Consider the following 24,893-nt stretch of genomic DNA (forward strand, 5'->3'; position numbering starts at 1 on the left):
GTGGACCCCAGACTGTAGTCTCTGTCAAAGAGTTGGTGTATTATGTATCTTTTCTGATCATATCCTAGATTATGGGACAGCAGAGGAGAATGTAAGGTGTCACAGATCACGAAGGACTACTTTTTTTTTTTTGTATTTTACTTTAATTTCGTTCCGGCACGTTTTTTCAAATGATTTTTTATTTTGGTAATGTTGACTTTACTTGCCTTTTTTACGTCTTATCCAACATTTTGGTATCTTATTCACTTTTATGAATCATTTATTTTTCAGACAAACAACTAATGACTCCGGTGAAACAACTTATGTCATATAAAGCTATATGTTTCCCCAAACAAACATATATACCAGCATCTATCTTTTCTACGGAAAGATTCTCTCAAATCTGTGTCACTCATTTAACCACCAGATAGCGCTGTATGACCAAAAGAAAGAGAAGCCTGGCACATGTTTTGTGCTGCTTTCAAGTACTGTGGGGAATTTTTTTCCACAGGATTTCCGTTTCTACCTTCAAAATTAACAGCTGTCAAAGTGTGCATTTTCTATGATTGCTGAGGAATTGGAATGCGTTGGGAGGTAAAGGTAATTGATTTAGACTCATTAACCTCATTGTTTGGGAACGCAACAATTGTATGTCATTTTTAGGCATTCTGCTGAAGTTGACTGTTTTCTTTTCAAATCATGGTTAATTTAGAGATGTCAACACATATTCATTCACATACAACCGAAACTCAACTCAAACTGTCCAATTTGGTCATCAAATTTCAACAGAAAAATAAAAACTATTGCAAGGGGGCCTTTACAATGACAAAATAACTTATCTTCAAACATGTTTTAAGAACGATTCAATTATAAATGCGTTGGATATGCTTTCACCATGTTTACGAGGAGCCTTTAAAGGCGACATTCATTCGGCTTCCACTTCAGTCAAACAAACTAGATTCCCGAAAGGAAAAACAATCCCCCTAGTGGTAGCTCCAGCAGCTGGGTGTAGCAGCACGGCGAAGAAGAGGCTGTGTTTGGATTAGGGGGTTGGGCTGCCTGCTGGTAGGAAACCTGCCGCCAGACATTCAGTTGGACTCCGGCGGTGCAGCGTTGCTTTCCCGCAGCATCAGCAGCAGCAACACCGCAGCGCAGTCTACCAGCCTCACCTGCTTCTATCTGCGCCTCTGTGACCAGAAACACAGCACTGCCGCAGCACAGAGGGGACGGACGGACAAGGACGATCACGCTGTAAGTAACTGCTTTTTGGGGGGATACAGTGTAGTTTTTTTTTTTTTGTGATGGGGAAAGGTTGAGAAGATGATGCTATTCGCTGAGTTTTTCTCCCTTTTTGTTTTTTGGTTAATAAGATAGATACATCTATATTGCAAACAAAAATGTGCTTTTTTTGGAGTATGTTGTTGCTTTTATCGTTCAATAATTGATTGCATGCTACCAATTAAAACAAAAATAATAGTCAAGCTATTGTGTCCTTCAAGGCTTATATTAAGTTAATATTTCAATAATTGAATCTTACACTGGAATATTCTCCATCACATAACCTGTGTCTGCCAGGTTTCCTTGACCTGAAAGGCTGTTTGGTAAATCCATTCTTTCTCAACACCTCCTCTATTCAGGAGCAGTCTTCAGGGAAATAAAGGGGATATATATAAGGGCGGTGAAAGATGGTGAAACTGGGGAGTAATCTTCAAGACAAAGGGGCCAAACCTGTCAGCGTGGAGGACGGCTTTCAGAATGTGCCCCTCATCACTCCACTGGATGTCGGCAGCCTCCAGAGTCAAGCACCTGACAAGGTGAGAGACTACAGCCGGTTAAGTCTTTGTGTGAAACACACACACTAACAAATATATACCCACACTCAGACCCTTTCATTCATTCACAAATTAAGTCATCTCAGCTGTCCCCCAGCTGTGTCCTTTGTTTCCCAGCTGAGATTAGGAGACAGATTTGGTGCCAGACAGACTGTCATTTATCATCTCGACATCCAATAGTAACTGCACCGCAGCTCATTAATCCAGTTACCATGGTGGCAGCGCAATGTGGAGAGCCTGATTGGTGCTTCTATGAGGTTGCGACAGAGTGCGGCATTGATTGCACATTATAAAAATGAATGGAATTAGACAATATAGAAGCTTCATATTGCGTCAATTGTGCGACAGCGTTTGTCTTGTTTCAAGACCACAGTTGCAGTGTGATGATTGCCTTTTGCAGCGGTATGAGTCCATATTTCTACTCTGAGCTACTGATCAATTACTCATTGTAGAGCTGCAAGATGACATTATTTATAATAGAATCATTGCACAAGTTATTTAACTCAAAAGGATTATCGATATACAACTTTATTGAAACCAATACAATCTTCCTGATATAGGGCTTTGGACAGGAGTCTATTAGGACAATCAATTCAGTTTTAAACAGGAATTAGATACTTTGTATTTATGCCATACAACCCATGTCCAAACCTCTATGCCACCTTGCATTTACCCTCACAATTAGCCTTCAGCTGTACTTCGTTAACGGTCAGCATTGCGTATTACCTGTAGTTTCACAAGTACTCCTTCATGTCCGCGTAGCAACAAGAGTACCGTGATGACTTGAGATTTGACTTTTAGGAAACTATTCCATCCTTCACGGTGACATCATCCTACAAGGAGGCATAAACAAAACCATACAATAGAGCTAAAACGATTAGCCGCAATTTAGCCAGGAGGAGATTGGGTGGTTGAATAGTCTTAGATCCTAACTGGGTTAGCTTCGCTTCCATCTCGGCTCTCCTCATCTTGACTCAGTGGTGTTTGGTCCGGCTGGTCTGGCCGGGTGGTTGTATCAAATCCAATCCCCTTGCTTCCTTCTCTGATACTGATGTGTGCATTCTGTCATATGCCATATGTGCTCTAGTAATGAAGACGAAATAACCTAAATTAAGACAAAAATGTAGCAAAATTCATGGAAGCTGCTGTCCTCAGAAACTCCCCAAAAATTATTCCAAAAAATGGACGTCCATTTATGCTGCTGCAGACAGAAACACACGGCTCAGCCTGAACCCTCACTGTGTGTCTGCTGAGGGAGGCACAGTCTCTTTACATTTTATTTTCCTGTTAACTGACTTGTCATTCACTGCACACACACACACACACACAGCAGAACACACAGGCATGCTTGCCTTCTTCTAGTGTGTGTGTGTACCATTCAGGCATGTGAGCATGTGTGTGCGTGAGTGACAAGTCGTTTCTGTCAGCATCCAACAGTTAGTAACATGACATTCATAGAGCTGTCAGACGTTTTACACTGATTAAATCAGTCCCACGAGACTTGAGAACATCACAACGTACTGTAGCCGAAGCTGCCATCATGACACACGCACACACACACACACACACATACATAGCCATGTCAAGTGTATTTTACTGATTTCCTGATCAGGTAGAGCGACAGAGAAAATACGCTGGGTGGAGTATTCGCTCCTGCGACACACCAGCGAGTAATTGTTGTTGACATAAGAAAGGAAAAGAGGTCAGAGAAGAAGGCTTGCTGTTTTGTTGATCGGTGAATTTTTACATGCCTCGAGAGACGCGGGCACAAAGATCGGGGTTGCTTGTTGCTTCTGGATACACTTCGCTGACAGCTGATACCAGAGTTTGTATGCTGCTCACTCGCTAACAGAAATACCAAGATGGTTTAAGTTATCTGCACTTACAGACATTAAGCGAAAAATGTTTTTCTCATTTTTATAAATCATACTGCAAATGCACATGGGTCCACACGTTTTTTTTCGTGGGACTGTGTGGGAGTCGTAAAGGTCAATTTGCAGTTAAATCTTTGAATTTGTCTCCAGCTCTAAATATGAGTTTGTCTTCCTGACAAGTGATGCGTGAAAGCAACAGAGGCCAAATGAAATAATAATGAAATCTGTAATTAGACATGAGAGCGTGGGAGGTGTCGATGATGGTTATCACAGTTCATTTAATGAGAATTCTGCACCCTGTACTTCATCCTATACTGTGTATGTCACACTTGCGTCAACTCACGTCCGCCAATTGGAGTATGTGGAAACAAGTTGTTAACACAACATTGACATATCGTAATTGAAGTTGATTTGGCAAACAATGTATACTATGGCTATAACAATAAAGGGTTTGAGAGTTTAAAAATCAATTAGATAATGATACTGGCATATTCATTTTCTTAACACATTTTACAGTTGAAAAATATACGAGCTACTCACTAATTGCTGGTGGACAAACCATAGAAGTTCTGTATGTCAATTTCTTGTCATTTGTTACTGAAATACACGCCAATACGATATATCAGCAATGAACTAATACCAGCACATATATTGGCCTTTCCTATTTGTTGGTAGGGCTCTAATTTACTCATCCAGCAGATAGAGAGCAACATTTTCATTTATTTAGCAAATGAACATCAGATGAGAATGAGCGAAATTCGGAAGAGGGGAATTGGGTGTGCGCATGGCCTCCAGTACATTACATCCACTATCAACGCACAAGTAGTACAGTAATTATAATAGGCTGGTATTCTTTCCTTTAGACTTTGTTTTTGAAAATGCTTCAACACAGCTCCTTATTACAGTCTTCGTCTACAGCCTATCAGCACATCTCAGGCTGCTGGAAATCTTGTTGAGGGGGACCGGACACATAAACAACACAGTTGTGGGCCGGTCAGCTAAACAATGAGCTCCATAAAGTCGAGTGGAGCTTCAGATCCAGGTGATAACTGTCTCTGTAGGTTTATCATTACGAGTGACCCTATTTTCACACTGTCAGTCATTGTTTTTTTTTATGTCATATTGATTATGGCCACTTTAAAGGAAAATGGCAGTATTGTAGGAAGCCATTCCCTTTGTGTGATTTCTATCTCTAAACCTAATCTCTTTAATCTCACTAAATTTAAGGTTGTTTTTACCGCCCGTCCCAACCAGAAGGAGTTCATTGTGAATCAGCTTTTATCAGCCTTTCAGAATCTGATCTGTGACCACTTTCATTCTCTCTGTCCTTTAAAGCTAAAGCAAGATTTATTGGGTCATGTGACCTGTCTAGTTCCCTAGATCAGCAGTGCGGTTCTGAGCAGCTTTACAAATACGACCCCAGCTGTTTTCACCCTGATCCTGCCTGATGATAGCGTGACCTCCCCGACTACAGGGTTACCTACGGAAATTTACAGGGGCAGGGAGCCGTCACAGCAAAGTTCATTCACGTACGGACGCACACACCGGCTCATAACAATGCTGCTCGGCCCTGCAGAGGCTGAGGCATTAGAGAGGTATTAGATTTGACTCCATCTGGGCAGGGATGCATCACAGCCACTGCTGGGTCACCAATATCTTGATTGGATTGCTGGTTTGAAAAAAACAACAACAACAACAACCAGAGGAGGGTGGAGATACTCAATGAAATGTCAGAAAATAGTGAAAAAATATGCATCAAAATATCCCAGATCCAAGGTGACATCTTCAAATAGTCCAAAACAGAAATAGCAGGAAATAACTGCAAAACGGGGAAATCTTTAGTATTTTAAGTAATGAAAAACATTCGCGCATATTGTGCTTAGTGGTCATTTATGTATTTGTTTCATACTCTTGTACTGTACAGTCCTGCTCCTTCAGACTCTGTGCTCAGCTGGATTATATTCTAGCTGTGTGGATACGGATCGATTTACACCTCTGCAGTTCTCCTCAGTTCTATTAAGCCTTTTAATATCTTTCAGCACATTTTTTGGTGTTAGTGTCAGCCGGCAGCTGCTGACACCAAAAAAGCTCTGAAAACTCACTCTGTATTTTGAGTTGATGGAGACCAAAAACATAGCTAAAAGGAATATTGTGAATATTTGACTATATGTTGCTCTGTTGGATTTGTAACTAGGCAGCTAATACGTCTAATTTGTGAAGTTAAAAGACGATAATGTCAATGTTATGTTTACAGCTTGTTTACGCTGTCTCCCCAAAAAAAATCAGGTTTAAAAAACAAAGATATAACATCAAGATCAGGAGTTGATGAGGTAGGATGAACTAAATATTATTGAAAGTAGAGGTCATAACATCCTCTGAAATGTTTTTATTTTGTAAGTAAAGGTCTGTGACAGGTTTTACACATTTATAACCAGATATTACTAATCTTATTTTAGAATCACTTTTTATTGGTTTTGTGTTTGCAGGGGTATCTTATTCAAACACCCAAACTTTAAACATTTCACCTTTGATTAAATCATCACTTCGACCTGTCAGAACTTATGTTGTACAGCTGCCACAAGGAGCTCCCTCGTGCTTATATGGATTACATTAACCGTTTTATTCAAGGAAAGAATAGAATCAAACATGTCAAGAAAAGTGTCTGCAGCTTCCTTCCACACTGAAACCAAAGACCAACTCTCCTGCAGCTCAGTCTTTGGGGATGAGAAATGAAACAGAAATCATAGTGATAACAGGTCTGAGGAATAACATTTTAACAGCTCGTACTACAATATCAAACCTTAAATAAATTTAAAGAGTCGCTGGTGAGTTTGACCGCCATTGTTTTTAGATTTTCACGTGTGGCATGTATTTCACCGCACAGAAATAAATTGGAGGTCTATTACAGATCTAAAAGGGATTCTGCATCAGTCATGGCAATATTAAAAGGTCACATTTAATGGAGATGTTTGCTTTAAATATACAGGACTAATTGAATATCTGTAAATATATTCACAAAGGAAATTGCAGCAGAGGGTGAGCGTCTGTATGTGCTGGACTCATTTACCTTCCTCTTCCTGTTACTAATGTAGAACTCTCCATCAGTTTCATTGACATAGTCAAAGGTCACAGGAAGTGAAGTAGTTTCATTTAAAAGAAGTCTACAGCCAACGTGTGCTGTATGAGCACAGTGCAGAGGGCGGCAGTTAGCTAACCCGTAGACAGACACGCATCTTCCATTCACATGATGGGTGTTTAATGAAGTACTCTACCACATTAAGAGTACGGGTATTGTGATTTCGTAATTTTTGAAACAATACCCAGCCCTAAGCAGAATGAAACCAGACTAAGGGGAACAAGGTAGTAAAAACTAGACATTTTGGGAAAAAAAGGGGAAATAGACCAATACTTGTTTAAGTACTTGGTAATCGTCGGATACAGTTTTTTTGGTGGAATACTTGAGGAAAATAGTTTAAAATCTTGGAATGAGGGACAATGGCGTACAGCTGCACCCTTAAATGATGTAACAGGGCATTAGGCTTTCCCTCTGCATAAGCAATATCGCCTACCACTTTATTTTCTGTGGTTTGACTACAGTGTAGGTGCTGTTCTTTATAGTAATGGTTCAAGTACAATAGAAGCAGATTCTCATGGCAATAATTAGTTATAAATGTAAGACTGAAAGGGCATTTATGTACCTATAGGAACTGGTAAGTGTTTCATTGATACCTCATTCATGCAACAGAACTATATTGTAAAGTGCAGGCTGTATTATAAACTGTTACCCAATTCATCCTGTGCATGAAGATACATTCAATAGTTGTCAAGAGTCCCTCTGTACTGAATATCAATCTGCTGATATTACTAGAGGGAAAGTCAGGGGATCGTTAGAGTCATTGGGATTTTGGTTCTTGGAGGACCTTCTGGGAATCATGTCTGTACACATGTCAAAGCAATCCACTCAACACTTATTTATATGTTTCATCTGAATGCAATCCCCAAAGCCACAGTAAAAAAAATTACACTTGACCACTTATATACACATAAATAAAGTCTCAAGAGAAATTATAAATGAAAAATGAGCCGTTACCTCTGGAATAATAAGTGAGTAAGTTGTAATTAAATTTTTTTTTTATCCAATCTCGACTGCATCGTTCATTTGGTGTTTTTTTACATCAAGCTTTGTAAAACAACATATAATTGTTTATGAATTCATGGTTTCCCAAGGACTATTTGGAGCTGTCTAATCAGAGAAGGTTGCACTTTGTTAAGTAGATTCCTATCTGCTGCTGAGAGCTAAAGGCCTGTGTAAATGAGGCAATGTTGATTGATAGCCCCGTCATTAGGTGATGTGAAATAAAGGGAGTGAGAGGTACAGGTGAGGAGAGAGTAATAAAGCAACGTGAAGCGCTGCTGTGTTGGAACCTGTGGGCCCTGAGCATATTATTGTGAAATGAGTCAGAGAAAGAGAAAGTTGAGGCAAAATTGAGACATAAGTTTGTGCTATGATGCCTGGTGTTACTGCACTGAAGGCCACAAGGCTCCAAAGCCCCAGGGGTCCAATCAAATGCAATGTATTCAGTGCACCTACTGCGGCCGTCAACTCTTTAGATAAGGGCTTTCTAGAGCCAACTGACGGCTTTGTTATTCAGATAGTGGAGCCAGTTTGTGAGCACAGCAGTTTCTGGCTTTGTCTCAAAGTGAAGGAGAGCTGCTCAGAGGCAGCGCAATTAGCCACAAGGACAGCGAGACATTGTTCTCTTTCTCTTCCTCCACCTCTCCTCAGCCTTGTCATTTGTACACATTGTCTCTCTCTCTGCCCTTATCCTCTTGTGCACATTAATATACAGAGAATGCACAAAACAGTAGGAACACTTTCTCTTTGTCGCAGGTGCAGGGATGAGGAGGAGGCTGGTAAAAGCGATTCTTTTGTGAAATGAAGTCAGTGCTGCAAAAAGATGAGATGATACTAAAGCTGAGACAAAAAGTTTCCAAGGATTAACATTTAGGATTTGATTTCAATGTTGAGAGGATAACCCAGAAATGTAATGTTAAATATGATAGATACGTATGAGACTGTTTGTTAATTATGTTGTTGAAGTGAGTAAATGAGTCGTAAATGTAAACACTGGATAGAAGTTTATTACTCGGTTATGTGCTAAGCAATGCTAGTGGTCAGAATTCATCCATAGTTTTAATTTTCTCAAAGTTTTACTCGCAGACTGATCTGTCGCATCAGAATTAGGAACTAATTGTACTTGAGGAAAGGTTTTTTTCAAGCAAAATCTAAAACAAAACATAATCGTAGTAACAAAAAGTTACTATGATGGACTATAATTGAATGTTGACTGGCGGAGCAGTGAGGTGAAGCTTTGCTACTGACTGCAGGAGGAGACGCTGCTGCCGGGCGCGGAGCAGTCCTCCCACCGAAGCGCCAACTGCATAACCACTTTAAAGTTCCTTATAGTAACTTACTATAAATATAAAATATTAGAAAAAAGCAGAGACTGCAGAGACTGCAGAGACTCAGTGGTAGAGCTGGGTCTTCCTCCAATCAGAGGATTGGCGGTTCCATCCCCGGCTCCGCTAGTCCATGTCGATGTGTCCTTGGGCAAGACACTTAACCCCAAATTGCTCCCGGAGCTGTGCCTACGGTGTGTGAATGTTGTACGAATGATAGGTAGTGGTGGCCCCTGCCATCAGCGTATGAATGGATGTGAATGGCTGAATGATGACATGTAGCGTTAAAGCGCTTTGAGGCGTCGGAAGACTAGTAAAGCTCTATACAAGTACAATCCATTTACCATTTAGAACCAGTACCTTCAAAAGTAGACAAGCCTTAAGAGTTTTTGAGTTTCACCTCATCTCTTCGCCCTGAGTCCCTCTCATTCCTCTACACCGGTTTGCTTGAGGAGAGTTATACTGACATTACTGGGGCAGGGTTGTACTGCCCTGCATGGCTCTTTTTTTTCCCATCTAGCTGCCGGCACGAAGCACAGTGTTTCCCCTTTGGACTGAGGGTCTTAAATTCTAGGCACTGGACCTTATTAACATACAGTAGAGCTTGAACAGATGCCTGGCATCGGTGTTGCCTGTAGGATGGTTTCTAGCTGTGTTAGCCGTTGGGTGTAATTAATGTTCTGAAGCTGAGGTTTGATCCTATGCGTCCATGAAATCACTGCTATTACAATATACATTGATACTGTGTACTGACTATACTATTTATAATATTATTATACTATGAACTTGCATGGCACTCGTATGTAAAACAAACATCTATCTTAGGCTACATCCACACTAATACGTTTTTGTTTTAAACCAGGGTCTTATAACAAAAACGATCTCCGTCCACACGGCGTTTCAGCATCGTCTGCGAAATGATTTCCGTCCGTACTAGCAAGCCTGAAAACGAATATCACATGACTATTCACATACACTGGGCATGCGGGTGCTTATTTACAGAAAATACAACAAAGAATTATAGCAATCTTTAATAATGAAAGGTTGTTGAGAGCTTGATACTGAAGATCTTCTCTAAAATATTCCTCAATAAACTCAAACAGACACATTTCGTGGAAAGTTTTCGAAGTTTTGTTTTTCAAACTTAGTTATAACGCTGCAGGTCTTGCTCTATCGCTCTCTCACCCACACATCAAGTTGACTACAAATCAGAGTTGACTAGATTATGGGTCAACACATAACACCACTGGACACGCCGCTCACTAATCGCTCCATTAACACCTGCTTCCTCCGCATGTCGGCAGTAGTAGAACTATCAAATGCAGAATTTAGCTGCACAACAACTGCTTTTAAGTGAAGACGGATAGGTTTGAAAACGTATCCGTTTTTGCTGCTCTAAAGCTCCAGTCTAGCGTGGACGCTCTGTGTAAACGTAGCGAAATATATGCATTTTAAAGTGGAAACGTAGTAGTGTGGACATAGCTTTGACCACGAATAAAATTAGTCCTACCACAATGGATTTAAGGCCTGCATTTAAAGTAAAAGAAAACAAGATAGAATCTTCTGAATAAAATAAAAGTGCCTCTTTTAGAAAAAGTGCAAACCAAGCTTTGAGCATCCCCTTTTCTCTTTCTTCTCCTTATTTTTTATAGTGAGCCTGAATCAGTATTTGGTTTTAACAATGTTCATAGAGGACACCGCTGACTTACAGCTGTAAGTTGATCCAAACCTGGTCAAAGTGTGTAGTGGGTTAAACCAGAGAAAACAGTCTCAGACACATTCTGTATAGCCTGAAAGTAGTGGGGTCAATTGCTTCGTGTTTCATGCAGCCATAACTCTCACATCTGTGTTATACTAGTGTTCTCTTACAAACTGTCTAATGAGCTTGTGATATCAATAGGAAAGGATGTCTGTGCCTGCTCAGATAAAGGCTGTTACCAGGTACAGCCGGGGGGAAGAGGGGGTTGGTCTATGCAAAGATGTAGGCACAGACCAACCGTTGCTGGGTCAGCCTGGATTTTCCTGCGATCGGCCATTAGCCAGGAGCAGAATGAGTAGTGGAATAGCCTTAGGTCTTAGCTGGTTTGGCTTAGCTTACAACTCAACTCTCTTCCCTCCTCCTCCTGCGGCGGTCCAATCCACTTTTCGGGATTTGGCGCAGATTTGGCGTTTGGTCCTGCAATTCTGGCTGGGTGGGCGGCTTTGCACGGTGATCGCCTCAAGGTCCGCTCCCCAAGAATTAGTCAATCCCCACGCTTACTTCTCCGATGAGTTTACTCGGTCATATGCCATAGGTGCTCCAGTATAAAGACTAAAAGACACCAAAGACAAAAATGTAGCAAAATTCATGGGAATTACCGGCGACAGAGTGTACATGCGCTGTCGTTGCCTTTAATTTTTCTGAAAGGTCCGGTGACTTTTTCAAAATGTGAAAACATTTGACAGTTCCCTCCTGCAATAACATCCATACACCTTTCATTGCCTTTAGCATACCTGAGTATTTAACTGCTTTAACGGTTTATCTCCCTCCTCCAGGTGGTGGTGAAAACCCGCACTGAGTACCAGACAGAGAAGAAGAGGCTGAAGGTTCCCAAGGTGGAGGAGTTCACCATCAGCTTTACTGACGGGGTGTCTGAGAGACTTAAGGTAAGATTGAATGAGCTCGTAAACTCGTGATGAATGAACTGATAATAATAAATCTGTGTTTCCGCCATCAGTTGCATTCACTCAGCACTGATATAGTGCTTGCTTTCGGTTGAGAGCCTGAATTTGGTATCGGGAAGGAAAAAGTTTGGTTGGTGCTTTCTTAAAGAGAACATACTGCACTTGGTCTGTGACTCAAAAGTACAACATTTCCTGTGTGTGGGTTGAAGTAATACTGAGAAGCAGAATATTTATTCATCTGACATTTCCCCCCTTGGCTTCCCAAAATGAAATCTGTGTGACCAGGTTTAGAAATAGACCTGCAAATTACAAATGGAAGAATCGGTAATGATATGATCATCTCACGCAGGAAAGTAAGCAGCACTTTTACATAAGTAGGATTTTAAAAAGGAGCAGAGTACTTCTTCCACCACTACACTCTTCCCTGGCAAAGAGTAGGACAGGTGACTCCAGCGGTGTGCGTGAATCACTGAGCTACCGGTCCAAACGCATCGACATCACCCAGGCGCTGTCTGTTCCGTTCTTCTGTCGTTAGGGGAGACCAAAGAGAATTCACGTTGTCATGGCAGCAAAGAAAACCTCCCTCCATGGCAACCCTGACTGAGAGCGCGAGAGAGGAGAGAAAGTGGTGTGCAAAGGTCTAAGTGTAGGGGTGTGTGTGTGTGTGTGTGTGTGTGGGTGTGTGTGTGTGTGTGTGTGTGTGTGTGTGTGTGTGTGTGTGTGTGGGTGTAAAGTGAGGAGTAGCTCTGCTGAAAAGTCCTTCAAAGCGGAAGAGGACAGAATGAGATTCGGGCACCAAAAGAGGCTGTGACACAGCGTGTTTACATGACACACACACACAAACACGCTATATTCACACACTGCGACACTGAAGCCGTGTCAGAGCATACTGTCAAGGTTAAGTAACGGAACGGTCTCACTTGGGTCTCTTTAGCACTCGAAAGCGATGCAATGAGCTCTGTGTTTGGGCATTGGCAGCACAAGCATGTCAGCACTGTGGCAGAACATGTTCTCCACTCTTATCCCTGCTCAACCTGTCTGAAGTCAAATATAGCTCATAATAGGCTGAAGGACTTCCTCCCCTTTATGCTGACTTACAGTTTCTATGACGATATGATGATTTTATGACTTATTCACAATTCTTCATAATTGCTGGTCACTCACTGACATTTTGTTGCAAGGATCATAGTGTATTATAATTCCCATTGCTGTTATACGTTAAAATATTTTTATAATACATTACAATTTACTTTAAGTGGCCATTGTTTGCTTTTAGTAAAGTAAAAAAAATATATAATTAAATGAATGCAACTGATAAGAAATTAAATTGAGTAATGTTTTATGTATACAGGTCTGTATTTGATTAATATATCAAATGTAATACTTGAACAATCAAGGTACTTCACACATTGATTTTACATTGATTTACAAGGCCTAATACAACCAGAAATATAGAAAGGATCTCTGACAATTGATTAATGTCTATCATCTCATGGTGTATATTGTCATATCGCCCAGCCTTGTACAGTGATTAGCACCTATGAGAAGTCTGCATTTGAAACAAATACTAGAAAGGTGTTCAATGCTTGCATTTGATTGGTTTTTAAAGGCTAACAAGTAAAGGCTACATTAGCTGTTAGTAGCATAAGACACCAGAACCTCTGACCAAACTGCCAGATGGGCTGATAGTGGGTAATGTAGGTGCCAGGTTTTGTTAAGGAAGAATAAAAAAAGACAGCATCTCTGGTTCTTGTGCATCAATTTTGATATTTTTGCAGTCCATTGTGAGTCTGACAATGTCATACAGTAGGGTTGGAGCGCAATGATAAATCGGTGGAGTATGGATACACCTGACAGATGTTTTGGAGACTTGTGGATGTGTGACACTTGCCGTAGGGGAAACAAATCAGGACACAGTGTCAAAAATGTCCACATTAGCATGCAGCAATGCTGAGCCGACTTCTTTGGAAACTGTTGCTTATCAGAGTTCTCAAAAATGTTGCAGCAGACTTATCTGTTATTTCTGGCTTGCCACATTGCATCAGCTTTTGTTTGGCAAAAATGCATTTCAGTCAGTGTGATTTTGTGCGATGTCGGTTAGTTTTGGGGCGCTCAACTGAACGGCTTGCTTTGCTTGACTGACAGAGCTGATTCTGCAAGCACACAGGCAAGTCCACAAACACAGCCACCACACACACACACACACATAAAGCATGATGTGCAGTGCAGAGCAAACATTTCTGGGTGAAAAGCTTGCACATCTCTTCTCTCTTCAAAGCTTTGCAGATTGTGTTGATGGATGAAGAGCTCAGAGTGTAAAATGCTCTCTAATCTGCCCTCCCTCACCGCCTCGCGCATGCTCACTCTCCATCCTTTCCTCCACTTCTCTTCTCTTCCCTGCTGCTGTTTTCTTTCCTCTCCTCAGATGTTATGCTTACTCCATTGCTTTTCCCTTTTTGATTTAAAATGCTTGAAATTTTGAAATTCTGTGCAGCTTGTTTTTAATACAAGACAGGTGTTTAGGAAAGGAAAGTAGATGGTAGGAGAGGGTGAAAGGCGGACATGTTGATATCCACAATGCATTATTGCCTGAAGAACAAAGCATCGAGAATATAAAATGCAGTTATGTTTTGGTGAAAGAAGGGCCTTAAAGTAGATTTACTTTGATGGATTCTTGCAAGTGCTCCCTCCTCCCTGCTATCCCTCTCTGCCTCTTTCATTCATTCCTTTCTCACTTCATCCCTCTCTATTTCCCAAAGATTCCTCCCTTTGGATCAGGTTCATGTGTCATTTCTTACTCCTCCCTCATCCCTCCCTCCCACTCTCACTCTGTCCCTCGCCGCCTGCCTTTTAGCCTCCCCCTCCCTCTCTTTCTCTGTCTTTCTGATTACTCCCAGCAGACCAGAGATAACAAGTATTCCCCATAGTTGTTTTGTTCCATGAACAAACGGAGAAGGGCTCGTTTTCCCCCTCATTAACTCTCTGCATTCTGAAATAAAGCCAGGTTTTAAGCTCTCACTGTATGTCGAGCAAACTGAACCCGGAGAGCTGTCAGTGAGATGGAGTTCAGTCTGTTGACATATATAATGTTTGCAAAACCTCTTTTGTAGTTTGCATCACATAGATAGAAAAAAACAATACTGATAAATTAAAGATAAATGAATGCGCAAGTTAACACATAAAGATGAATGAGCCACTGGTAACAGTTGATTTTAAATATAAGGAAATAATTTACTAATATAGTTATACTTGTCAAATCACACGCTACTTTATTTTATATTTATTGTAGTATTAAAAAACACATATAAAATGTTTTCCTCATTTCTTTGACTTGGTATTTGTAGTTTTTGTTGACAATAATTTAATTTAAGTGACGTTTTCTGTTCTTATATTCACTCTTATATTGGCTCCCAATGTTCTGTTTTTAAGAGTTTATTTTTTAACTGAATGTTTTGGTCAATTCATATTAACAAGATTTTATCCGGCCCTATCCTAAATATGATGTCTATATACTACTGATTTGCTGCAGTGAATACGTTTAAAAATATCTCAAAAGCTCAATATTGGTTGGGATCCAATAAGAGGGATTACATTGAGGATAGAAGAAAGGTGCGCTGTTGTGGCATCAGTGTTTTTGATTTAAATTCAGCTCATGACCTTTGCTGAAAAACATCTACTCTATTTGTCGTCCATCTTTGCCATTATGCTCAACGGCACACTTTCTGATACAAAGAAAATGCCATGAAGGGCGTCCCTTAAAATGAGGACTTGGAAGAGAGGAAAGGATTAGTCCGGTGCAATAGTCAAGGGATTGAGAGAAGCAGGTGTAGAGATTGATGAAAGGGAGATTTTAATTTGTGTTGCCCTGCTTGGTTTCTGGCTCGCTTCCTATCTAGAAAACAGTGCACTTAGCCAGCTCTCGCCCCACATACACACACTTCAAACCCACGTGCACCACCCACTCCTAGGACTGACACTACAACACAAACCTCATGCATGCACACACACACACACACACACACACACACACACACACACACACACACACACACACACACACACACACACACACACACACACACACATAAAGGAACACTGACCACATGACAGAGCCGTGACTGCCAAGCCGAACCCGCTCGGTGCCAGCAGAACTTAGCAGGCCTGTGTAGGTAGCGACGGGAGAGGCAGCCATCATCCAAAACAATTATCCCATTATTACTTCCACTTCGCCTTCTGATAAAAGCTTTGCTGCAATCTACCACCTCCACAGTATGCCTCCACTGTTTGTCAGGTTGGAGGTAATTACTGTTGCGCTTCGGAATCTCGCACAGGCTCCTTTTCCACATGTTGTTCTATCTGGTTTCGTATGGATGACTAAAAGTATGCTCATTATAGGGAGTGTTTAAAGCCGTCGTCTGCTCTCAGTTAAACATCCACACTGATGCACACACACACACACACACACACACACACACACACACACACACACACACACACACACACACACACACATACACATACACATACACATACACATACATTCTAGTGAGATACAAATATAGAATTTTAGCACATCTGTCATACTCATATAGAGTGAATATGTGCTGCATTCAAAAGAAGTCAGAGATATCGGTCATGGAATTTCAATCATTTTTCTTTACTTTCTCTCCCTCCAATCATCTCCATCTCCAGCTCTCACGTTTGTTTGCCATTTTGCATCCTTAAACCCTCTTTTTTTCTTTCCCTCGCCATCGTGTCATAACAAGCCAACAATCAGTGGCAGCCCCGCTGATGCTCTCTCGTGAAATTCAACTCTGGGAAGCATTTTATAACATTTCTAACACACACACACACACACACGCTCACAGTTCCTATTATAACCGCGCCAGCTCACATTGGCAGATATTCACAGACATCTTATTCTTCAAAATTGGCTCGTGATAAAATGAACTTGCCTGTTGTGATCCCTAGATCCTAGAGCCTTGGTTTGCGCACACACACACACTTGAAGTATAGACAAGTTGAGCTGCTGACTGTCATTGTTAAATCATGAATTGGTTCACGCTGCGATGCTCAGTTTAGGCCTCAGATGAATATGATGGTTGTATTGGTTTTATGTTAGCAAAAAAAATCAGTTATCAGTGTAAAGCAGACGGGAAGAGGACGCTGTTAACAGGCTGTAAAATCAGAAAACTGTCAACGAAATCCAGCGTACAGCTGGATGGTGCAGTACGTGCGTCTTCACGCTCAGCTGAACCACAAACACTTTCCTGGTTAGGTCAGCCTGCCGAGTCAAGTCGAAGTCATTTGTCATTGAGAGGCCCACTGTGTCAGCTAACAGACACTTAGACAGGGCGGACGGAGAGACAAGTCGCAATCTTCAGGAGAAGATAGAAGGCAGACCGACAGAAAACAACATTGCTGCCGTGTGGTTTAGAAGTCCAGATGGCCTCTGTTCTGCTATACTTCTTGTTTCATATCCCATATAAAGCAACACCTCAAAGGACAGCAGACTGTCTGCCTATCAATATCAGCGGATGTGAAAACGTATAGATCATCTGTCTTACCGATTTAATATAAGAGGAACTGATATTTCTGTATGTTCATTTTTATCTCAAAGCTCCATCTTGTCTTGTTTGTATATAAGCACGCGGTGCTGGCTGAATCCAAGCTCTGTTGCAGAACTCAATAACTTAGTTGTTGGGGGTTGCCAAGGCTAAAAATGATTTCTGGGCCTGAACGATGGCAAAAATCTCTTGCCATTCACATGCAGCCTGATTTGTGCACTAAGTGTTCTGTATCAGTCGGCTCAGGATAGGAATGTAACAGTCCATGATGCTTTTTCTAATCCAATTCTGTTTTACCAGAATTTTAGTCAGGGGATTAAATCAGGTCAGTTTTTATTTTAGATATAATTGGGTCGATAAAAACTGCCTGCGAACATTATTATAAACGATGTCATTTGTTTTGCTACCTAGCAAGATATCTCTAACACTTGTTAGCATATCTCAATAAAATTTGGTGGATTAGGTCATTGCCGGAGGAAAACATATTAAGTGTGTGGTGCTGATCTCGCAATATTTCATAGCCCATGAAAAAAAACAGGCTTTGTTCTTTCCATCTTGAAAATGATAAAGCGAAGAAGGAAAGCAAGCAGTCTCTGTGCTCCCCTGTCCTCAACCAGAGTCCTTCACGTTGCTGCTGTTGTTCTGATAAGCTGAGCCATGGGAGCAATTAGGAGACAGACAGACTGTGGATAACTGTTCTGACCCTTCCCGTCTCTGTTGTTTCCTCTCAGTTTAACATCTGCCTTTGCGATCAATCCACCTGTCTCATCATATGTTACTCATGCTGCACTCGCAGTTCAGGCATCAGAGGTATGTTTTCATTTGTCATTAATCATCTTTCTGTTCAATTATCATAAATATTATTCATGTTCCATAGGTTACCTATCTACAAATTAAGGCTGATACACCACATATTCTGAACATCAGTTTTATTGTAAAGTGTGTTGATTGACATACCTTCCTCTCCTCACTTTCAACTGACTGTGAAATGGTAAAAATGGTGTGTTAGCTCAGCAGACAGCTGAGCGTGTCACCCCATAATCTGTTTTACCCCAAAAGGTTTCCTCTAACAGACAGATCCTCACACTCCCCTCACCGAATCATATCCACCTTCAAAATCTCTCCATCTACTCTTAAGTACAAAAATCCTTTCTATCGGTCTCATCAACTTTTGTTCTGAACACAACTCTCTTGTGATTGTAGCAGCAGGATTGTTAGGATCCCGTGATTCTCATGGCATTCGTATTGTTTGCATGTAATGTTGACTGATCCAATACCTAAAGCTAATTTAGTTTGATACTAACTGTAACTGACGCTGGATAAGAGCGCAACACAAACATCTAAAAGATGCAGTAAACTCAATGCCGCCATTAAGAGGGAACACAAGTATAGCATTTGTTAATGATAATAATAATACTGCTGCTACATTTTCATATTGCATCTAAAAAATAAGATGTTTTTATTGAAGGGGTCAAAGAAATCTCGATATTAAAAAATGAAATACAAGAATTTTAATTAAATTACTGAAAATAAGAACTAGTTAAAACACTATATAGGATAAACAAATGTTTTGTAATTTACCAAACTATTAAAAAATAAGACTTTAATTTCAAATAATCTGTCAAAACTACTTGCAAAGTTACACACATTAAGCGTGATAAAGTAGCAACCCAGCACATTAACTCGCAAACACTTGTACACACACACACTCGCTCACACACACACACACACACACACACAGCTCTCTACGTGGTGAACATATGCAGGTACATAAAACATAGCCAGGAGACTGAGAGCTGGGGATACATTAGAGTAATGAACCTTGTCTTATGATGTAAACAACATTTTAGAGGTGTGCTAAATGTCCTGTGCGTGTGTGCGTGTGTGCGTGTGTGTGTGTGTGTGTCGAAGCGGGTCCCGTCATTAATAATATCTCCTCTCTTGCAACATCTTCATCCAGCAGAGAAGGAGCTGATTAGCAAATCCAATCCAGATGTTTAGTGGCTCCTCAGAGACGTATTACTGATTCATAATTAGTTTCTCTTTGAGTGTGTTTTTGTGTGTGTGCTCTTATGTGCTCACATTATTGGGTACATTTGGATTTATTCTCACTATTTATTAGTACTGTCTATTTCCTTAGTGCACATGTTTTAGAGGTGTGAGGGTTAAGTATCAGATCATATTTTAACAGCAACTAAGCATCGTCATGTACCTGGAAAAGGGAAACTTAATGTTTATTATATTTGACTGTTTTATGCATGTTCTGTCTTTGTCTCGTCACCCTTTTTTGGTTCCCGTTTCTGTCAATTTCAGCCCCGTCCGTCCCATACAACAAAACTGCATTCTGAATCACGTTTTGAGGGAAACATATTTTGGCGTAGTTTACGTTTGCTTTTGAAGTATCACAAATCATTTTCAAATGGCTCTGAGAAATCCGCACCGGGAGGAGGTCAGGGTGGTGGTGGACCCTGTGTGAATCACACGTGTGTTGCCTGTTCACAACCAAGTACTTTTGTTGCGTTTCGTTTTGTTTCAGTTTTGTAGTAATTTTAAGAAGAATCCTGATGCTTTTTTTACTAAACTTGATGATGTTGTTGACGCAATGAAATGAAGCAGTTTTGTAGCATTCTGGTTTTTGGCGTTTTGTATTGTTTTAATTTACAACGTTATCCATGTTTTAAACTGTTTCAAACTGCAACCGTAATCCGGTTTCCCTCGATACATAATTGAAAGTGCAGTTTAGTTGTATGGAAAGTAATTGTATTGGTGACAGTGTTGGTCATTTTAAGGCCCCCTGCTATTTGGAGTCTATACCCCAAGAGCACATTCTCCTCTATCCAATATGACAGCATGCTCAGACAAAACCTTTGAAGCTTTGTCTCCATAGAGACCTTGCTTAATTGGGATATATTAGCATAATTAGCATCTATCTACTGCTGAACATGCACTGTTTCACTGTGCACTGAACTATTGAATTCTGTGTGCATATGAGACTTTTTTGTAACTGCAAAACAGTGGACATAAAACCTTACAATAATACTATCTATATATATATACACCCACACACAAAACCCCTTTAATATTCCAGTACATCCCTCTCATTGTACAACTAACCTTGTGTTGTCTCTAAATGTTTCTGAAAAGCATTATTCCTGAGAAAAGGCCTGAAACGGTTATTTGAGATTGTAAAGAAATCTCTCTGACAAATAGGCCAAGTCACCATACAGCAATTATCTTTTAGTGTGCAGTATTCAAATCTCTTGTCTCCCAGCTAAGCATCAGAGCAGTTGGATCCTTCGTGATTACATCAGAAATGTTACATTTTTCATGATCTGCACAAATCAGCTGTCACACGTGTGATGCTTCTTTTCACGGGTGATTGATATTTTTAAATAAGTTGGTTTCTGAAAGGTATTTTAGGAGGCAGAGCCCTCAGTTTGCTACTGCAAGTCAGTGCAATGTGCCGACCTGGTTTAAAAGGAGTCTTTGATGGAGGAGGCTACAGAGGACATTCAAGTACAAAGTGTTTGTAAGTCATTCACCGCTGGGTGTGCACAACCACACAGAGGGAGATTATATTTGTTCTTACCAGACCTTGTGCATTTATGTATTTTTTCTGTATATTTGGCAAATAAGTTTTAACATGATCGAATCTTTCTTAATCCTGGAATTCTGTGATCCAAGACTGGTGTATTCTACATACACACCCTGCTGTAGCTTTGCCGAGGGAGCTGTTTGTTTATTGCATCCATGAGACCTTTATACAAAATGGTAGAAAATACACTCACATACAAAGAAAAACAACATCAGCACTTCATATGTATCCACTAAAACCATGTTCTATTCATTGTTTTGGGAAAATATTGAACAATGTAGCTTGTTGACCAGACGGAACCTCACAAAACCTCCCTCAAGGCTCCGAAGGAGACGTGCTCTTGTGTGCTGACCCGAGATCAGAGGAAAATCTTGTGTTTTGTCAGGTTGGCATTTAACAGTTTGTGTTTCCATCGGAGATGCGGTGCATCTCGTCAGTGGAGTGTTTGCACTTTGTTGTCCCACTACTGTAGCTGTGCTCGTCTCAGCCAGTCCTCGAGAGCCCCGATCCCCGTACACGTCTCCTTGGCATCCCTCTTCAACATCTCAGATACTCCACTCTGAGGTAGCTGGCTCCCCAGAGATCCCTGCTTTGAGAGTTGTCTTTGTTCCACTGACTAATAACAAAGAGATCATTGCACTAAGACACTTTAGGAGCAAAGAGTTTTGCAGTCACCCCTGCTAAAATCTTCCTGGAAGAAAATCAATGAAAAAAAAAACCCTGTCTTTTCTGGCATACAGAAAAATCAATTTCTCTTGAAATGTGGTAGTAGTATTTTTAGATGTGTGTACTTTACATTTTGTGCTTTATACTGCTACTTCACTGCATTTCAAAAGGGGTATATTGTACTTTTTACTTCAATACATTTATGTAACAGCTAGTTACTATACTTTCCATACTTAAGAAAACAGGGGTTCCCAACCTTTTTGGCTTGTGCCCCTTTTCACCTTTCAGATTTTTATGATTTCTCCTCTAAAAGTCTCATAATGTTTTTTATTTAATTAATTGTATCAGGCTAAAAATATTGCATAACAGATCTTATTGATCACCTCATGACCCCTTAGATAAACCCTGTGACCCTCTGATGGGGCCCAAGGTGAGTTGGACACCACTGGACTAAACTACAGAACTATATAAAATGTTGGTAAAACTAGCTCCAGTTACAATAATATGCAATAGCATTCATCTAATATCAAAATATATATACATAGATTTTAGTCACATTTTTTCTGCACAAGTACTTTTACTTTAAATAACTACATTTCTCTTATAATACTACTGAAGTTTTACTTAAAGTTGCTGTCAACTCAGTCTCAAAACAGTCTTAATGTAATACTAATGCCTCTCTATGACCTTCATAAGTAAACCAGCTAAAAGATTGGCTATTTCTATAAAGTCATTCTTAATTGTTGTCATTGGTTCCACCGGGTTGGATCGGCGCCAAATCAGACAAAATTATGCAGGTTAACCAGAAAGTCCTTCATCTCAGAATCCGATTAGAGGTGAAGAGCTCTCCGCCCGGCAGCAGCAGCTCCGGCCAGGAGCAGAGTTCGCCTCACTGCTCAGCTGGTCCCCGCTGGGAACCAACACCACGCTGCTGGAGGCCCAGCTGGGCTCACGTGAGGGACCGTCAGTTCAATGAGATGTTTACTAAATGGACTCTGGTGCTCAGAAAAAGTGCAGCGTTTGCCTTCAAAATTGAAATAAAGCAGGACTACAGTATTTTTATTTTTATACTGTTATTATGGTACTGTTACTCAAAGAAACAGAATACTTCTTCCACCACTGAAAACCCACAAGGTCTAGAAATATATTCTGGACCCCAAATGACGACTGCTATCTTGTTCCAGACTGCACCAGTTGCCAGTTATCTAATACCCTTATCCACAACCGACACATTTATATTGCATGCGCCGTCACAGGGCGCTCTGTGTTTTGCTCAAGGACATGCAGGGATCAAACGTATGACCTTTCATTTGTCGGTTGAAGATTCCAACCACTTGCCCTAACAGGTATGCGGTTACCCGCTTCATTGATTCATCATTACAAAATTGCCTGGGAGAATATTTCATTTACATTTTTATGTAGCTAGCTGATCCCTGACTTAAACGCTTATACATGTGATGGATAAGTGGGGGCTTAGTGTCTCGATGACACTTAAGCGGGACACATTTCCATCTAACTGTTGGTTCCAGAGGGAATGAATAAAGAATATATTTTTTTTTGGAGGTTTACACTGTAAAATACAGGAAAATAGTCCAGAGAATGTTTTGCCATTTTTACTTGACACATTTTTCACAGAACACATGTTGACGTAGCAGTAAATGCCCAGTTTGTTGTGTGTCCAAATATACATGGACAATACAGCTGATTGTGATTTGAATCGGCTGCCATGAAAGTAACAGTTAATTTTAACTTGTGTCCTCTTTGCGTGGTTTTGTCCATTGTTTTTATCTGTTGTGCTAACATACACATGTGGAAACACAACAGCGTTGTTAAAATTAAGCCATTTAGAAAAGACGCTCAGTGTGTCAAACAGGTTGTAAACAAACCAACAGTTTAGAATATCAAATTTCTAAATTAATCAAGAATTTTTTTATTATTGTCATTATATAATAAAGGATTGCACAATGAAACCCCTTCACAATACATACACAGAAAATGTATAAACAAATTTTGAAAATGTTTAAATTACAGTAAAATCTAAATAATAAAAGAGAGCGAACTATATAAAAGTAGCACTAAAGGAAGAAAAAAAAACGTAATTATATTTACAAGGAATATATAAAGTTACGTGTGTGTTTGTGCACTAGTCATTTTGTTGGTAATACCTCACAGGGACAAGCTTTTGCTGCTATCTGACCAGTGACCTTTAAACTCCTGTTTTTTAATTTGTCCCTTTAGAGGATGCTTTCTCTCCGCACTCGCTCACCCTCTCACAGACTTCATTAATTCCATTAATCAACAACCTTAGCCTAAAGGCATCAGAGGTTATTACAGCCAAGATAAAATGCGTTTAATATTAGAACTTTCTCATTTTATATTAATAGCTGTTTTTTATGCATGTATCTTGACGTGTCAGCACAAGGCTTCGCTGTAGAGCAGAAGAAAATAATCCATGAAAATTTAGGGAATTGAGCTGCTTGTTGTGCTGCTGTAGAGAAGGTGTCAGAGGGTAATAGGAAGATCAATGAAAAATAGTGGTTTATGCTTCTATCAGTGATGTATTGATTGATGCATCAACCAATGTCCCACTGTGTTTGCTGCCTGCCCGCCTGCCTGCCTCTCTGTCTCTGTCACCTGCTTCCAAGAGCGGGAACGAGCTTCGCCATCTGGCCCTGGATCTCCATCACTCGCTCTCCGTCTGCCTTACGCTCGCTGCTTCATTGTCTCTGTCGTCTCCTCCTTTATTTCTCACTTGGCTCCAGTTGTCACGCTCTTATCTGTTTTTATCAGCGTCATTTTTCCTCTCTCACACACCACTCTCCTGTCACACACCTAACTTCCCGTTCTCTCGCTCAAGCACCACACTTACATATTCTCCTCTTTTCCTCGAGCGAATATGAGAAGGTGTCTGCGCTCCCCCCCCCCATGTGGCCTGTCAAGTTCTCAAGTAGTGAGAGTGTGGGCAGTGTGTTGCATTCTAACATAGCATGGTGTTAAAAAAAAAGGAAAGAAATCATATGTTGAAAGGTGGTGAGATAGGCTGTGAAGAAGAACATCCATTAAGGAAACTGCCTTTGAACTTACCATATCTGTACAGCCGTAAATAATCAAAGGGAAGTGTAGTTTGTGGAAAATATCAATTATAAATCAATTGTTTTCTACAAGCCAGAGGGAGGCAGCGTTAGAAAAAGTAAGCAGGTGGTGTGTGATGTGTTGAAAGATGTGGGTAAACATAAACAATAAGTAGACTGAAGAT

The 24,893-nt window shown here is 40.5% G+C and overlaps 1 protein-coding gene across 1 annotated transcript in view; it reads left to right on the forward strand.

The window, feature by feature from the left end:
• Positions 1-1,664: 1,664 nt before the first annotated feature.
• The window catches only part of nsg2 (neuronal vesicle trafficking associated 2), a gene marked incomplete at both ends in the record, with an annotated part of 29,771 nt that continues 6,542 nt past the window's right edge, over positions 1,665-24,893 (forward strand). Inside the window, 2 exons of the mRNA XM_079172278.1 lie at positions 1,665-1,793; positions 11,681-11,791. Coding sequence (XP_079028404.1) covers positions 1,665-1,793; positions 11,681-11,791 — 240 coding nt within the window. The remainder of the gene's footprint in view (positions 1,794-11,680; positions 11,792-24,893) is intronic.

Source organism: Pholis gunnellus (genome assembly GCF_910591455.1).
Source record: "Pholis gunnellus genome assembly, chromosome: 13".
Taxonomy (NCBI): Eukaryota; Metazoa; Chordata; class Actinopteri; order Perciformes; family Pholidae; genus Pholis; species Pholis gunnellus.